Source organism: Colias croceus, chromosome 11 (genome assembly GCF_905220415.1).
Source record: "Colias croceus chromosome 11, ilColCroc2.1".
Taxonomy (NCBI): Eukaryota; Metazoa; Arthropoda; class Insecta; order Lepidoptera; family Pieridae; genus Colias; species Colias croceus.
The window spans coordinates 8,341,409-8,355,518 of NC_059547.1; the positions used below are offsets into that span (position 1 = coordinate 8,341,409).

Genomic DNA, 14,110 nt, shown 5'->3' on the forward strand with positions numbered 1-14,110 from the left:
GTTTTATATATTTTTAAGTGTGTTAAAGTATTAACAAAACTAAAAAAAAATACAACATTAAGTAATTACGGTCAGAAAATAAATTGCACGCCTCATAAGCGAAGCGTTGAGGTGGGTACTACTGTCACTTCGCGCAAAACATCTGATTTTTCAAACTTAAAATGTCTTTATGTATCATACATTGCACTTGTAAGATAATACATACACACACATATTAAGAAAAAACACTATTTTTAACATTCATGATATTTTTGATGTCATTTTTGTTATTTAAACTAGTTAAAAAACAGTTTAAAAAAGTTCTGCCTTGGACGTCCGTGTGTCTGTATGTGCGGAGGATTTTCTTGTTAACACGATAGCGACCGAAATACTTTACTAATCGAGTCTTTTTTTTTCTCTTACGCTTGAGTATGCTCAGGAATAGAACCCTTTCATTTTTCAGGGTCTGATTCGATGTGGTTTAATTGTTATTAAATAAACAAAAAAAAATATCGACTGTTCTCCATAATTTTAGTATATTATCTATATATTATATTCTTTATTTTATTTTTTATTTTTTTTTTATATTTATAGTGTACTCAAAATTCACCATTATAAACTCGATTCTTTATACTATAAGCCAAGGTTTAAAAAAAATAAGTTGGTAGTCAGTCCCTTAAACCTGCGCAGTTTCACATCTAGGTGGGGCCACAAGAAAAATAGCTCAATTATTACGGTACCGCTTTCTTTACTTTTCCAACTGTTTTATTTTATTTCTTTTTTATATTTATAGTGTACTCTTTATAAATAATCAATTTTATTGTAAAGGATGAGATTATGAGGCGTGCACTTTTGGATTTTCCAAACTATTTCATGTTACATGTGAAAGACAAGAAGTCGTATTCATAATTAAAACTTATCTATCATCTACATATAATTTCTTTGTATATTTCTTCTTTATGGATATGTAAATAAAATGCATTTTTTGAAAGCTTTTAATCTAATTATATAATATTTATCTTATTTTATAAGATACTAGCTTCCGCCCGCGACTCCGTCCGCGCGGATGTCGGTCTTCGCGTGGATGGTTTATGGGCGTATTCAGAAAGAAAGCTTGAAACTTATAAGCGCTTATAAGCGCTTATCGGCGCTTGTCAGTGCTGGTAACCCGCGCAGGAAAATATATGAACATGACAAGCGCCGACAAGCGCTTATAAGTTTCAAGCTTTCTTTCTGAATACGCCCTATTTCTCCATTTTGAGTAACTCTGACAATGACATCTTATAAATATCTATTGGACCCAAATACGGCTAGGCCAAGAATTTTTTTAATCACATATTTGGGTTTGGTATCGATCCAGTAACACCCCCTGGTATTTATTTTTTTAAATATTTTCAATGTACAGAATTGACCCTTCTACAGATTTATTATATGTATATAGATTAACTACACATCAAAGGATAATTTTGTTTGTTTCCAATGCTTTGTTTAGCTGAAAACGCAATACTCGATTTTAATATTTTGGTAACATCCAGTCTAAGCATCCACTATTATCAATTTCATATTATTTATTTATGTAGGTATTTTATTGCGATATTATAATTTGCTATTAACAATTCGTTTGTGTTATTTGTGTTATCAATTTCATGCCATCGCATCGCGTAAATGTTCAACTTTCCTTGCCAATAAGAGATTCCTGGAGGAGATTACTTTTGAGGGATAAGGTCGCCTTTTTGTAGGTACTCATGAGCCTGCTTGTAACTTTATTTATTAAATTATTGTCTTATTTTCTCTGTTCTGATATACATATATACTATTTTTCAATAAGTGCAGTTACAATTTAACGTTTTATTGTAGTTTTATTTTATAAAATCAACTTATTTTAAAAAATATACCTACCTATTGTAACGGCCGTAACGGCACTAGGCTGTGGCACTAGGCCATGGACATTTTGAATTTAAACTGTCAAAGTTGACATGATTGTCCGCTGTGTGGTCTGCTCCTTGGGTCTGCTCAAGCTCAAGTCTTCTTGGCTCAAGTCAAGCTCAAGTCAACAGTCTGACAACTGAAAGCACTAAACAGTCAACCTCTAATTTTTAGTTCAATTTATATCAGCTACAACACCTACAACAAGCCTACCACCTTCCTACAACCTACAGATATAAACATCTGCTAAAGGTTATGGTTGTTTTTTATTGTGGGTAAATTGTTGTCTAACGTATGTTTATGTCTTAGGTTTATAAATATTTTAGTTGCTTAGAAATACTATAAAAATAAAGATTAAGTCCGAAAACTTACTTTATGTGAAATTGAAAAAGTTTTCGGCTAACCGCAACAGAAAGCGTGGGCGTCGCCTACATAGGTACTCCACGTTTTAGTTTTATAGGATTCCATGTTATGGTAAGCGCCAACCGCTATCATGCCGGCAACACTAATTAAAAAATAAAATACGTTAATGATGCTTGTTTCAATTAATGCAGCTTTAATGCAGTATCTCCTTGCACCCAATTCTTTTTAACCGACTTCAAAAAAAAGGAGGAGGTTATCAATTCGGCCGGTATATTTTTTTTTTTTTTTTATGTATGTACACCGATTACTCCGAGGTTTCTCAACCGATTTACGTGATTCTTTTTTTGTTCGATGCGGGATGGTGTCGAATTGGTCCCATAAAAATTTTATCCGGATAGGCCCAGTAGTTTTTATTTTATGAGCATTTTTGTCTGTAGGTATTTGTAAATTTTGCAAGTGCAAGTTTGAAGTCGGTTGTTTTTAACGCAGTTATCACTTGTTCCTTGTAAAAAAAAGTATCTGCCCATTTGATTTCTCACCATGTGTAAACGGATGACTTGAATATAACTTGTCCTTATGAATGTTAATAAACGAATACGATGTTGTTTTACCTATATGTCTTAAATTCATAATAACAATAGAAACATCGATTGCATAATATAGTAATTTTTAGTCCATAATGTACTCAGTGCTGTGACGTTAACGCGAGTGGCCAGCGGTAGCGGGTCGAGAAACGCGATCAATACAACGTTATCAACATAACTACGTGGGTGTTTACATGCGCGTAGTACACGCCGAGCACTGATGAAATCGTCGCGTGTGATAACACTAATCCGCAATACGTTCTTAATATAAATGTGAAATGTGAACCGCAATGCCGCTACCCGAGCTCATTAAGCGAGCCTCGAGTTACTTCCTTGGCTTGGAGTTCGACGACAACGAGGAATTGCCCGACTATGTGGACAACGAAATATTATTTTGCAAGAACAATGTGTGCGTACATCCACCGACTATTGCGAGACACGAGTTGGACGTTATACACCATCCGGGCTACTTAACAGTAACGACTAAAATATTCACTGATCAACATAACAATGCCAAGCGACCTACGTTATTCCTTAATTGGATCCCAAATTCAACTCTGCGCAAATGTCCGTCAGCTGTTGAAACCAGTCCTAGCGAGGAAATTTATATCAACAAGGCTTCGCATCCCAAAGATATTCCTGCTCAAAAACCTAGGAATGGAAAGGTTAGGAAGTATAATGACAACGCATTTTCCGATTCTTCCGATACGACAAGTCTTAATTCCAATTCAGATAAGCAAAGCATAAAATCAACTGATACGAGGTTCACTCAAAATGACAACACCCAAGAAGAAATGACTTCTAGTTCGAAGCCGACCATTAAATCGGCAGATTCTATAAAAGATGACGTATTCAGCTTGCAGAAAGACGAGTCCAAGGATCATATATATGAGTGCGATAAACACGTACGTTCACAGTCCATGACTTCTGTGAATATAACTATAGCCAATCCAAACATCGAGAACGTCGACTTGACCCCTGACTCGTTGTGTGGAGGCTTCGTTAGGTCACTGTCGATGAGTTCATGTGACGAGGGCAACCCTAATTGGATGAGCACTCCTGAGTTTCTTGCACTGAAACATAATCTCGTATTTCCTGATAGCGCTCAAAGTTCGCCGGCACCCCAGCGACGACTGCCATTGAAATGTCGAAGGTAAGGTTCTTGGTAATTGGTATTATCTTAACAGCTTGTTACAAATAATTACATTGTGCATTTATGTAATAATAATTAACAAATACTTAAGTTGATTTACCAATTAGAATTATAATCATTCATAATATGGAAATAATAAATCCGTTTGTAATGATAGCGAAGGTCGTTCAGATAAAAAAAAAACTGTCGTCCTCGTTTATTCATACCTATTATAAATTATTATCATATAAACACTTTACGTATGTACCTAGTGCTTCGAATTGAATTTGAGCTCCTAATTTTTTCTATATAGAAGTATGAAGAAAGTAGTTAAGTCCTTATAAAAAGAACTAATTTTTAACCGACTTCAAAAAAAAGGAGGAGGTTAATCAATTCGGCCGGTATTTTTTTTTTTTTTTTTTATGTAGGTATGTACACCGATTACTCCGAGGTTTCTGAACCGATTTACGTGATTCTTTTTTTGTTCGATGCGGGATGGTGTCGAATTGGTCCCATAAAAATTTTATTCGGATAGGCCCAGTAGTTTTTATTTTATGAGCATTTTTGTCTGTAGGTATTTGTAAATTTTGCAAGTGCAAGTTTGAAGTCGGTTGTTTTTAACGCAGTTATCACTTGTCCATCTAATGTATTCCTTTGTAAAAAATATTAATACAGCAGTAGTAAAATATCTCGTAATATTATGCGCCATAGCAAAGACTTGTTGGAACGCACGGTAATAAGAGATATACTTAGGTGTAAACTGTAAAATATAAATACATATATAATATGTCGTGTCGTGTTTTTCTACTTTATAATAGTGTGATAGCACAATAATATACTACGTATAAACAAGTGATAGTTATTTCGCAAATTTCTATGAAATTCCCTTTCCCTACTTTTTTCCAAGATTCATAGAGTAGAAGCAGATTATATAATATCTTGCATTAATATAATATTATAAAAGTTGTAAGTGGATACTTTGGTATAATGCTAAAATTTAGCTAATTTCGCATCGATCGTACAAAAAGTTTCTACTTTTTTACATACAGGAAAATAATCAAATAGACGTACAATAAAACACAATAGTTATGTTTAAGAAAATATATAAAAATAATATTATTTTTCAAATATTTTTAAGTTTGATCATGGCAACCCTATGCAATGGCCTACTTCGATTCTCCCAACAAAAAAGCATCAAAATATTACGTAGGTAAATCTCTGAAGTTGCAAATTATGCAAAATTAGTCGCATAGAGACTAATTTTCTACAGCAGCAGCTTTACGAAGCTGTACGAGATTTTTTACGATAAAATTTTTCGTTGTAAAAATGTTTTGTAGTATTCTTGAAGAAATGAAGTAAATATTTTTCAAGAATGAATTCACATAAAATTGTAGGTAATACAATACTTAACAATATATACCTATTATTTAAAAGTTCACGGACAGTTACAGATAATAATTTTTAAGTTAGGTATCGATACGTTAATCTTTTTACTTACATACCTATTTGTTTTTAATGACATCACACCTGCACCATTAGGAGAAAATAGGAAGACTTGATCTCGATCGTTGTAATGCTTTATTTTGTAACTGTATAAATATACTTACTATGTGCTTGCCCCGGCTTCGCATGGGTTGACGGGTTAAAATTTCTAAAGAAATTATTCTAATCCAAGTAGACAACAATACCTACTACTTATATAAAAAACAAACATTTAAAATAAGTATGTCCCAGCCCATCTTATTATTTTACAGTATTGTAACTAACTTAACTCACTCTTATATCTCGTATTAATTACTATTATCCACACAAGCACACAGAAAAAGATGATAAAAAACATAATCAATAGGAAAACTGTAATTTGGAGCAACAGTTTGTTGTACTATATTTTATATATCGCTTAATAACCAGCTAAACCAGCGTAAATGCCAAGTATCGTGTGATAATAATAAAACATCATTATTTGACTCGCATTCATTCAGGCACTGTTCCAAGAAGGAATGTTATGATTACGTTATTGACCTTAAGTTTCATAGGCATAATGAAATGAGTATTAAGATGCACAGCATAATATAAACAAATAACTATGTGCCAAAAACAGTTAAAGCCGATATTATTACGTACAGGTAGACATCCAGAATATAGTATATTATGTTGGCAAACGCACACTCGTAAGCTAACTTTCCCTTCCTTGTACAATATATCAATTTTAAGCTTATTCAATTTTTTAAATTGCAGTGAATATTTTTACCTGTTTTTTTTACGAACTTACGTTGAGACTTGAGATTACCCAAAAAATCCTAGGTTATAAGGATCTTTCGCTAGAAGTAGGTAACAAAAACACATGATTGATGATAGTAGGTATTATATATAATAAACTGATATTTAATGATAGGTACTTCTTAGACTTAGAGGATAACCCTTGGATAACCGATAATAATATTAGTTATGTGATACCTACGGCAAATATTAAACCGCAGTTCAACATGTACGTAATCTATATTCTATTCCTTGGGCTATTAATATGCACTATGTATGTTAATTTACATTTTAAGTTCACAGTTCGCAATATGAATAAATAATAAGGAAATTCAACATTTCAATTTATAATTCTTGAAACACTCTGCCGTTGTAGGTACCAGCTTCTTCCCTAAAATATAATCTTCTGTACTCTTTATATTGTACTTTATATTTTTTCCAAATGCTTTTGGAATGAGACGGTAACGGATAATGATATCATTTCTGGAATTAATGAGGGTGAGTTCAATGAAGAAGTGAATAGAGCCCTGAGAATTTGAGTCGAAAGTAGGGAACGGTGCCATCTGCATACATACATATTATATAATCGATTTTTATATACGGGTCGCGAGGCTGGTACGTGCTTGGTCATAAGTTAGAGATGTTTGTAATTATTTTGAAGAATTGCTATTAATTGCTTCTAGGTTTTCGGTGGATTTGAGTCAAATGCGCTCTCTTCGGCTATTCTTTAACGATGATAACTGCACTTGCGGACAATTGGTGGTAGCTTCAAGAGAGTCCCAGTACAAAATACTACATTTTCACCATGGAGCGTTGGATCATTTGGCACAAGTATTACATAGGTGGCATTCTCTACTGCATAATATTAAACTTACTCCAGGTATAAATTCGTTGATTTTTTTATGTAGTTACCCACCTAAAATTTATTCAATTGAAATATTTGTCGTGACGAAGCCTCAAAATGCAAGTTATAATTTTGGGAAACAAAGTAGGTACAGTATTTCTTATTTAAGTATGTATTGTCATTTTATAAATACTGCAACGATTCAAATATTCTTGCCTTGAACTCTTGACACAGCCTATTTTAACTCTCGACGGCACGACAATCGCTTAGATATTTTAACGATTTTTAACTTACTGTTCCTATATTTAATATCTTTAATTGTCTAGATTTATTTAGCATATTTCTTTATTATAGGTTCAGAAGAACCTAACCTACCATATCGTCACTTCATGGTATGTCGCCCAGAAGTACAAAAATCAGAGCAGCATCCAGAGGAGGGAAAAGTTCCTAAAATTACTCCTGAATTATTTTATGGCAAGATCATGAACAGCAAGGGTGTTATTGAAGATGATTTGTTCTTAAGAAAGTGCGTGTTTTTCGGTGGTCTTGACAAAGAGCTGAGGCGAGAAGTCTGGCCTTTTCTTTTACATTGTTATCCATATAATTCGACTTATGACGAAAGAGAGATTATCCTGCAACTTCGAAAGAGGGAGTACGATGAAATTACCAAAAGGCGATTGGAAAAAATGACACCAGAACAACACGCGAAATTCTGGAAAAGTGTTCAAAGTGTCATAGAAAAGGACGTGGTGAGAACTGATAGGGGCAATCCCTTTTTCGCTGGAGAAAATAATTATAACATAGAAATTATGAAGAATATATTGTTGAACTACGCGATTTATAATCCTGTTTTAGGGTGAGTAGCATATCCATGAGTTACATACCTTTTCTTGTGTTTTGAGAGCATTTGTGGAAATATTTTCTAAATACAAAGATACATAGGTAATATGGACAATAAGTTTTAACCTAAATTCAAATAGAAAAGTAGAATACGTTCTTCTACTTTGTTCATTGAATCATTTTATCCACACAGAGCACACGCCTATTATAAATAATAAAGTCCTTATTAATTTCTAGTTTAAGAAGTAAATTATCATTTCTTTCAGGTATACCCAAGGAATGAGTGATCTCTTAGCGCCAGTTCTGTGTGAAATACAATGTGAGGCGGAAGCGTTCTGGTGTTTCGTGGGACTGATGCAGCGGGCGATATTCGTTTGTACTCCAACTGATAATGATATGGATAATAACCTGGTATGTACCTACATTGACCAGCGACGTTATTATAAGTAGAGATAACGTGATGCTTGATTGGAGATTTTAATTGGATTGCATCTGATTCCGATTGAGATATTGTTGTAACTTGTGCATGTACATCGTTATGAACTTTTCCCAAGAAATAAATGGGTCTAGTTAAATGTAAAGTGCAGGTGCACTTTTAAACTTAAACAAAAAACATGATTGTGGTTGAGTAGTTAGTTCCGAGCACCTTTTCATAATTCTTAGTTATTTTCACTATAAAATAATGAATGCGTAAGTAATCGCCACAATGCTATCGCAGTCTTGGTACAGTAGGTAGAGAAAGTCTGAGTCTAGAGTACTAAGTGCTAAATTTATGATATGTAAATTTCAGAGTTACCTTCGAGAGCTGATAAGGATCATGTTGCCACACTTCTACAAGCACTTAGAGAAACACATTGATGCTATGGAATTACTGTTCTGTCATCGATGGATACTACTGTAAGTTTTTCCTTTCCAGTTATAATTGGATAGCATGAAATGAAATCTCTATCTGGCCACATCCTCGCTTATCATCAGACGAGATCGTGGCCAAGCGCTTCCATATTGTTCCAAAAAAAAAATTAGTCGTTTTCGTCATGATAAGTAACTTTTATGGGACTAGGATACTGGATATGTACTATTTTTTGTACTTCTTGTATTGCATTTTTCTTATAGGTGTTTCAAACGAGAGTTCACTGAAGCTGTAGCTCTTCGTATGTGGGAGGCGTGCTGGGCAAACTATCAGACCGATTACTTCCACTTGTTCCTGTGTCTAGCGATTATTGCTGTATACGCTGATGACGTCATCGCCCAGGACCTCAATACTGATGAAATGCTGCTACATTTCAGTTCTTTGGGTGAGTCAAATTTCATCGTTCATATTCATATGCCTATCTTATTTCAAACAAGTTGACCATGAAGTCTGAAGTTCTATAAAAGATACTATGGAAACTTCTCATGTGCGGACTATTTTTCGGTTTACATACCCTGCGTATTATGACCATATTATGACAGACTTTTTTTTATTCCATTATTTCTATAGACATTGATAACGATGTTTATAGGTAGGTATTGCAAATCACGCCAAATCTTTTTCAACAAATTATTGTTTGACTTAAATTATTAAGAAACAAATCAGTAACTTCAATTATAAATAACGGTTATAAACATGTTTCTTACAGCAATGTACATGGACGGTCGCCTCATCCTGCGCAAGGCTCGCGGGCTGCTATACCAGTTTCGTCAGTTACAGCGAATCCCTTGCACACTAGTAGGTATGTGTCAAAGGTGCGGCCCCGGTATCTGGGACTCCACACACCGGCCCAGTGTGGAATGTACCGGCGCTCACGACTTTTGCGAATATGCTGTACAGTAATATTGTTATCACAGAAGATTTTATAGGTCTTCGCTCCACAATTGGCAGCGTTAGTAGAGGCAATCACGATAGTGTAGAGAGCCTAAACGTCTATAATCGGCCGTCATTGGAGATTCATAATCGCCGTGATGGTGGCAAACATCGACGATCATTTTTGTTGGACCAATGCTGCTCATTGTGGCTGTTTTCCAATTACAGAGCATAATGCGACTCAGTGGCGCACAATGCCGAATTATGCTGATGCTTAATTGGAACGTGAAACGCACCAGCAGGTTGCGCTAAGTTCAGTGTTGAAAAAAAAAATATTCATAGAGTTAGCAATAACCTCATTAATGTGTAAATAAAGTGGTATACACAAGGGTATACATAATAATTGGTTGAAAACTATTTACGGTTATTTTAAGTAATTTGGATTTACCTTCATCCATACTTATATTGATTTTTTTAACACAATTTGAATTAACTTTGATTATTTCGAAAAAACTACAATGAAACGAAAGCTTTAAATTTTTTTCCAACAATTAATAATTACTTACGATAAATCGATTGCTCGCATCAATTCACGCGCATTACTTTTAAGAGTGCTCAATTATTGTGCGAAGCATTGATGTAATTGGAACATTCAACGTTAAGCATTATGCCGCATAATGCGCTCTAGTGCTGTAATTGGAAAACACGGTGTGTAGAGGGCCTATAACGATTATATGAATGTGCCGTTTGGTTAATCTGTTGACTGTTCTGTACAAAAATTGTAAACAAAATGTATTGTGTAACAATAATGTGTGTACTATATCGATGTTTTATTAGAGTTTATGTTGTTATAGTTATTGCCGCGTATCGATTTTGCTGATTACTCTTACACGTTTATAGGTATACGAAGCTTTCTAAAGTCTAAACTACAATCTTACAATCCTTTAGGTTACCTAGATAAAACCGGTCATTATTCATTGGTCGCTGGATTTCCTAATAATAAGTATTTTGAGAATTATTATGAATTCATTTATTAATGGATCTATTAGGAATCGAATGCATTTGTTAAATTTTTGATTTTGCTCATATTATAGTCATGTCATATTAGTTAATAGTCACGTTAAACGACTAGATTTTTAATTAAATCATAAATGTATATTATATATTATGTTTTTCTATCAAATACCGAGAAACTTTAAAACGTACGTAACTAACGAGTTTTAACTGTCGGAATATTTAGGTAAATACAACAGAATATTTTTATTAATAAATAACGCAAAAAAATAGTTATCCTAAGATATTAAATCGTTACTATTGAATATTATAGTTTAAAGGTATACCATCTATAGAGCATTTTTTTAAAGAACTTCGTGATTATTTAACAACTTTAGATACCTACAAAAATAAAAATGGTTATTTAACCATTTTTTGATGCATTTCAGAGGTACAAAATAATATCAGTATTATGAGAGCTTCGCTATATTTTTACTCGAGTTGAGTCTAAGTAATGTTCGTTACCTATAAATAAGAAATTTAAAAAATACGGTAAGTATAGGTACTTACCGCAATATCATTGACAAAACAAAGTTTGAATAACGACGAAGATGATAACGTTTACTATACCTATTTAAAAAAGGTTGATACAATTTTATGTAATCACGTTTTAAACGAGAGATTTTGCGATATTTTAAGAACATGCATTTACAACCAGCATTTTAAGATAGAGACTGACGAACTAATTATCGTTACCCACCGAAGATAGGTTTTTCCTAAATTAACCATTTTTACGGACTTGACTAAGAGTATACCTAATTATTTATGGAATAATTGAGAATAAAAACAGTATCTTATTTAAACAAAATACAATTATTATTCGGTTAAGGGCCGATTTTTCAATCCCGAGATAAACAGTCTAATAACTACCCATCGAATAGATTTATTCAATTGTATATCTAACTCATAACGGCTCGACTATTTTTCAATTGTGATTTATTTGATGAATAACTATCTGACCAAATAATATTTCCATATTGCCAGCTCTGCTCTCGGAGTGGCGAAACAAACATATTAAATTAGTCAGGTTAGAGCGGGACAGAGTTCAACTCTTGCAATTTGTCAACAACCGTCATTATGACTCACGTCAGGAGCGCATTTTAAGTTTATCTTGTGTTCTATGATTGTTGATTATTGTTTTGATTCGAGTAAAGAGTTTTGATTAAATTTGTGTTTAAATTTATATATTTTACGATGGAAACGACATAAAGGCAGCGTTCGGCAAATTTTCAATGGCATGGTCATCAATACTACCAAAAACATCAATTTCAATATGATTTTAGTTGATAATAATTATATAGAAAGAGGCTTAATTGTTAATAATTCTATGCTCTATGTTATTACATACGAAAATATCCCAAATTTGACGCGTCAGTTGTCAAATCAAACGCCTATTCGTCGAATAGCGTGCTATCTGGCCGTTGGAGCGGCAAATAGATTAAGGGCCGATTTTTCAATGCCCAGATAAACAGTCTAATAACTACCCCTCGAATAGATTTATTCAATTGCTTATCTAACTCATAACGGCTCGCCTATTTTTCAATCGTGATTTATTTGATGAATAACTATCTGACCAAATATTTCCATATTGGCAGCTCTGCTCTTGGAGTGGCGAAACAAACATATTAAATTAGTCAGGTTAGAGCGGGATAGAGTCAACTTGCAATATGTCAACAACCGTCATTATGACTCACGTCAGGAGTGCATTTTAAGTTTATCTTGTGTTCTATGATTGTTGATTATTGTTTTGATTCGAGTAAAGAGTTTTGATTAAATTTGTGTTAAAATTTATATATTTTACGATGGAAACGACATAAAGGCAGCGTCCGGCAAATTTTCAATGGCATGATCATCAGTAGGTACTATCAAAAACATCAATTTCAATATGATTTTAATTGATAATTATTTTAAAGAAAGAGGCTTTATTGTAAAAATTCTACGCTCTATGTTATTACATACGAAAATATCCCAAATTTGACGCGTCAGTTGTCAACTCAAACGTCTAATCGTCGAATAGCACGCTATCTGGCCGTTGGAGCAGCAGATAGATTTATTCCTCAAATAACGTAGTTATTCGATAGATAAGTCCTATTCGTCTATTGAAAAATTGAATATTTTGTTAACTGAAGAATAAAGTCTATCTAGCTGTTTATCTGGGCATTGAAAAATCGGCCCTTATTCATCAAATAACGTAGTTATTCGATAGATAAGTCCTATTCGTCTATTGAAAAATTGAATATTTTGTTAACTGAAGAATAAAGTCTATCTAGCTCTTTATCTGGGCATTGAAAAATCGGCCCTAATTCAAACATAAAAAAAGAGAATACGGTGTTTTAAAAAAGGAATTATAAAATATGTACTATAATTTAACTAACATAATTATTTCAAAACTGCTTTGTATACCGTTTTAAATAAATAAAAAATATGTATACTTACCTTGTTTAAATTTTAGTTTTATAGAATTCGAAAACATGAGAAGAAATTCGTTTACTTTACCTATCTGACGTGGGATCACAGGACAGGCGAAAGACGCGGGTCCAAATCCCAGTTCATGTTTTTTTCCATTCATTTTTTTTTAATAAGGATGTTACCAACTGAAGCATAATTTGTAAAATAAGAGTCAATTTTTACGGACGGAATTAATTTAGTGTGGCTTATCGCATTGATAATTTTATGTATGTAACTGGTATTTTGGTAATTTTTTATATACCTACATATACATATTATATAATAAAAATAAAATTAAGTGGTACTGGATATTTGCTATTGGTAGATCATATCACACACCTAAGTGTTCTAGTCATGTTTGTATTAAAATTGGAGTATTATAATAATAGAATTGATGTATAACACATACAATACGATGAAATTGTTTCCGCAAGACAATTATCAATGTAAGAAAATAATATTCTCTAATCTAAGCAGAAATCTGCTGAAATAGATTATATGACTAGATGAGTTTTAAACGAAAATACTTTTTTAAATATACCCACAAACATTGAAATTGGTTAGTTTTTTCATTGCTGGCAACATTTCCATTACATTGTATGTGATTTTAAAAACGCGCGAAACGGTACCTGTAAAATAATAATGAGAGCTATTTTAGGTATCAAAATAGTTTAAGATTTTAAATCACTGATTCACTGACCTACAAAATAAACGGATAACCATATCCTTTATTGTAATAAATATCGTAATTCGTAATTATTAACTGATGTTTATACTGCAATATAGAAAAGGTATTGTTTGTCGTAATAATTAATTGTTAACTAGATTAAAGTTAACTGTTAACGTGTTGCGTTTCAAAAAAGTCTTGTAACAAAAATAATAATAACCGTTAATAGATG

At 33.0% G+C, this 14,110-nt stretch overlaps 1 protein-coding gene across 1 annotated transcript; it reads left to right on the forward strand.

The window, feature by feature from the left end:
- Window positions 1-2,881: 2,881 nt before the first annotated feature.
- LOC123695374 (TBC1 domain family member 16) lies at window positions 2,882-9,914 on the forward strand. The gene is made up of 7 exons (XM_045641201.1): window positions 2,882-4,005; window positions 6,927-7,123; window positions 7,442-7,943; window positions 8,194-8,338; window positions 8,718-8,824; window positions 9,041-9,222; window positions 9,547-9,914. The coding sequence occupies exons 1-7, from the start codon at window positions 3,143-3,145 to the stop codon at window positions 9,738-9,740; spliced, it is 2,190 nt and encodes a 729-aa protein (XP_045497157.1). The 5' UTR covers window positions 2,882-3,142; the 3' UTR covers window positions 9,741-9,914.
- The last annotated feature ends 4,196 nt before the right edge of the window (window positions 9,915-14,110 follow it).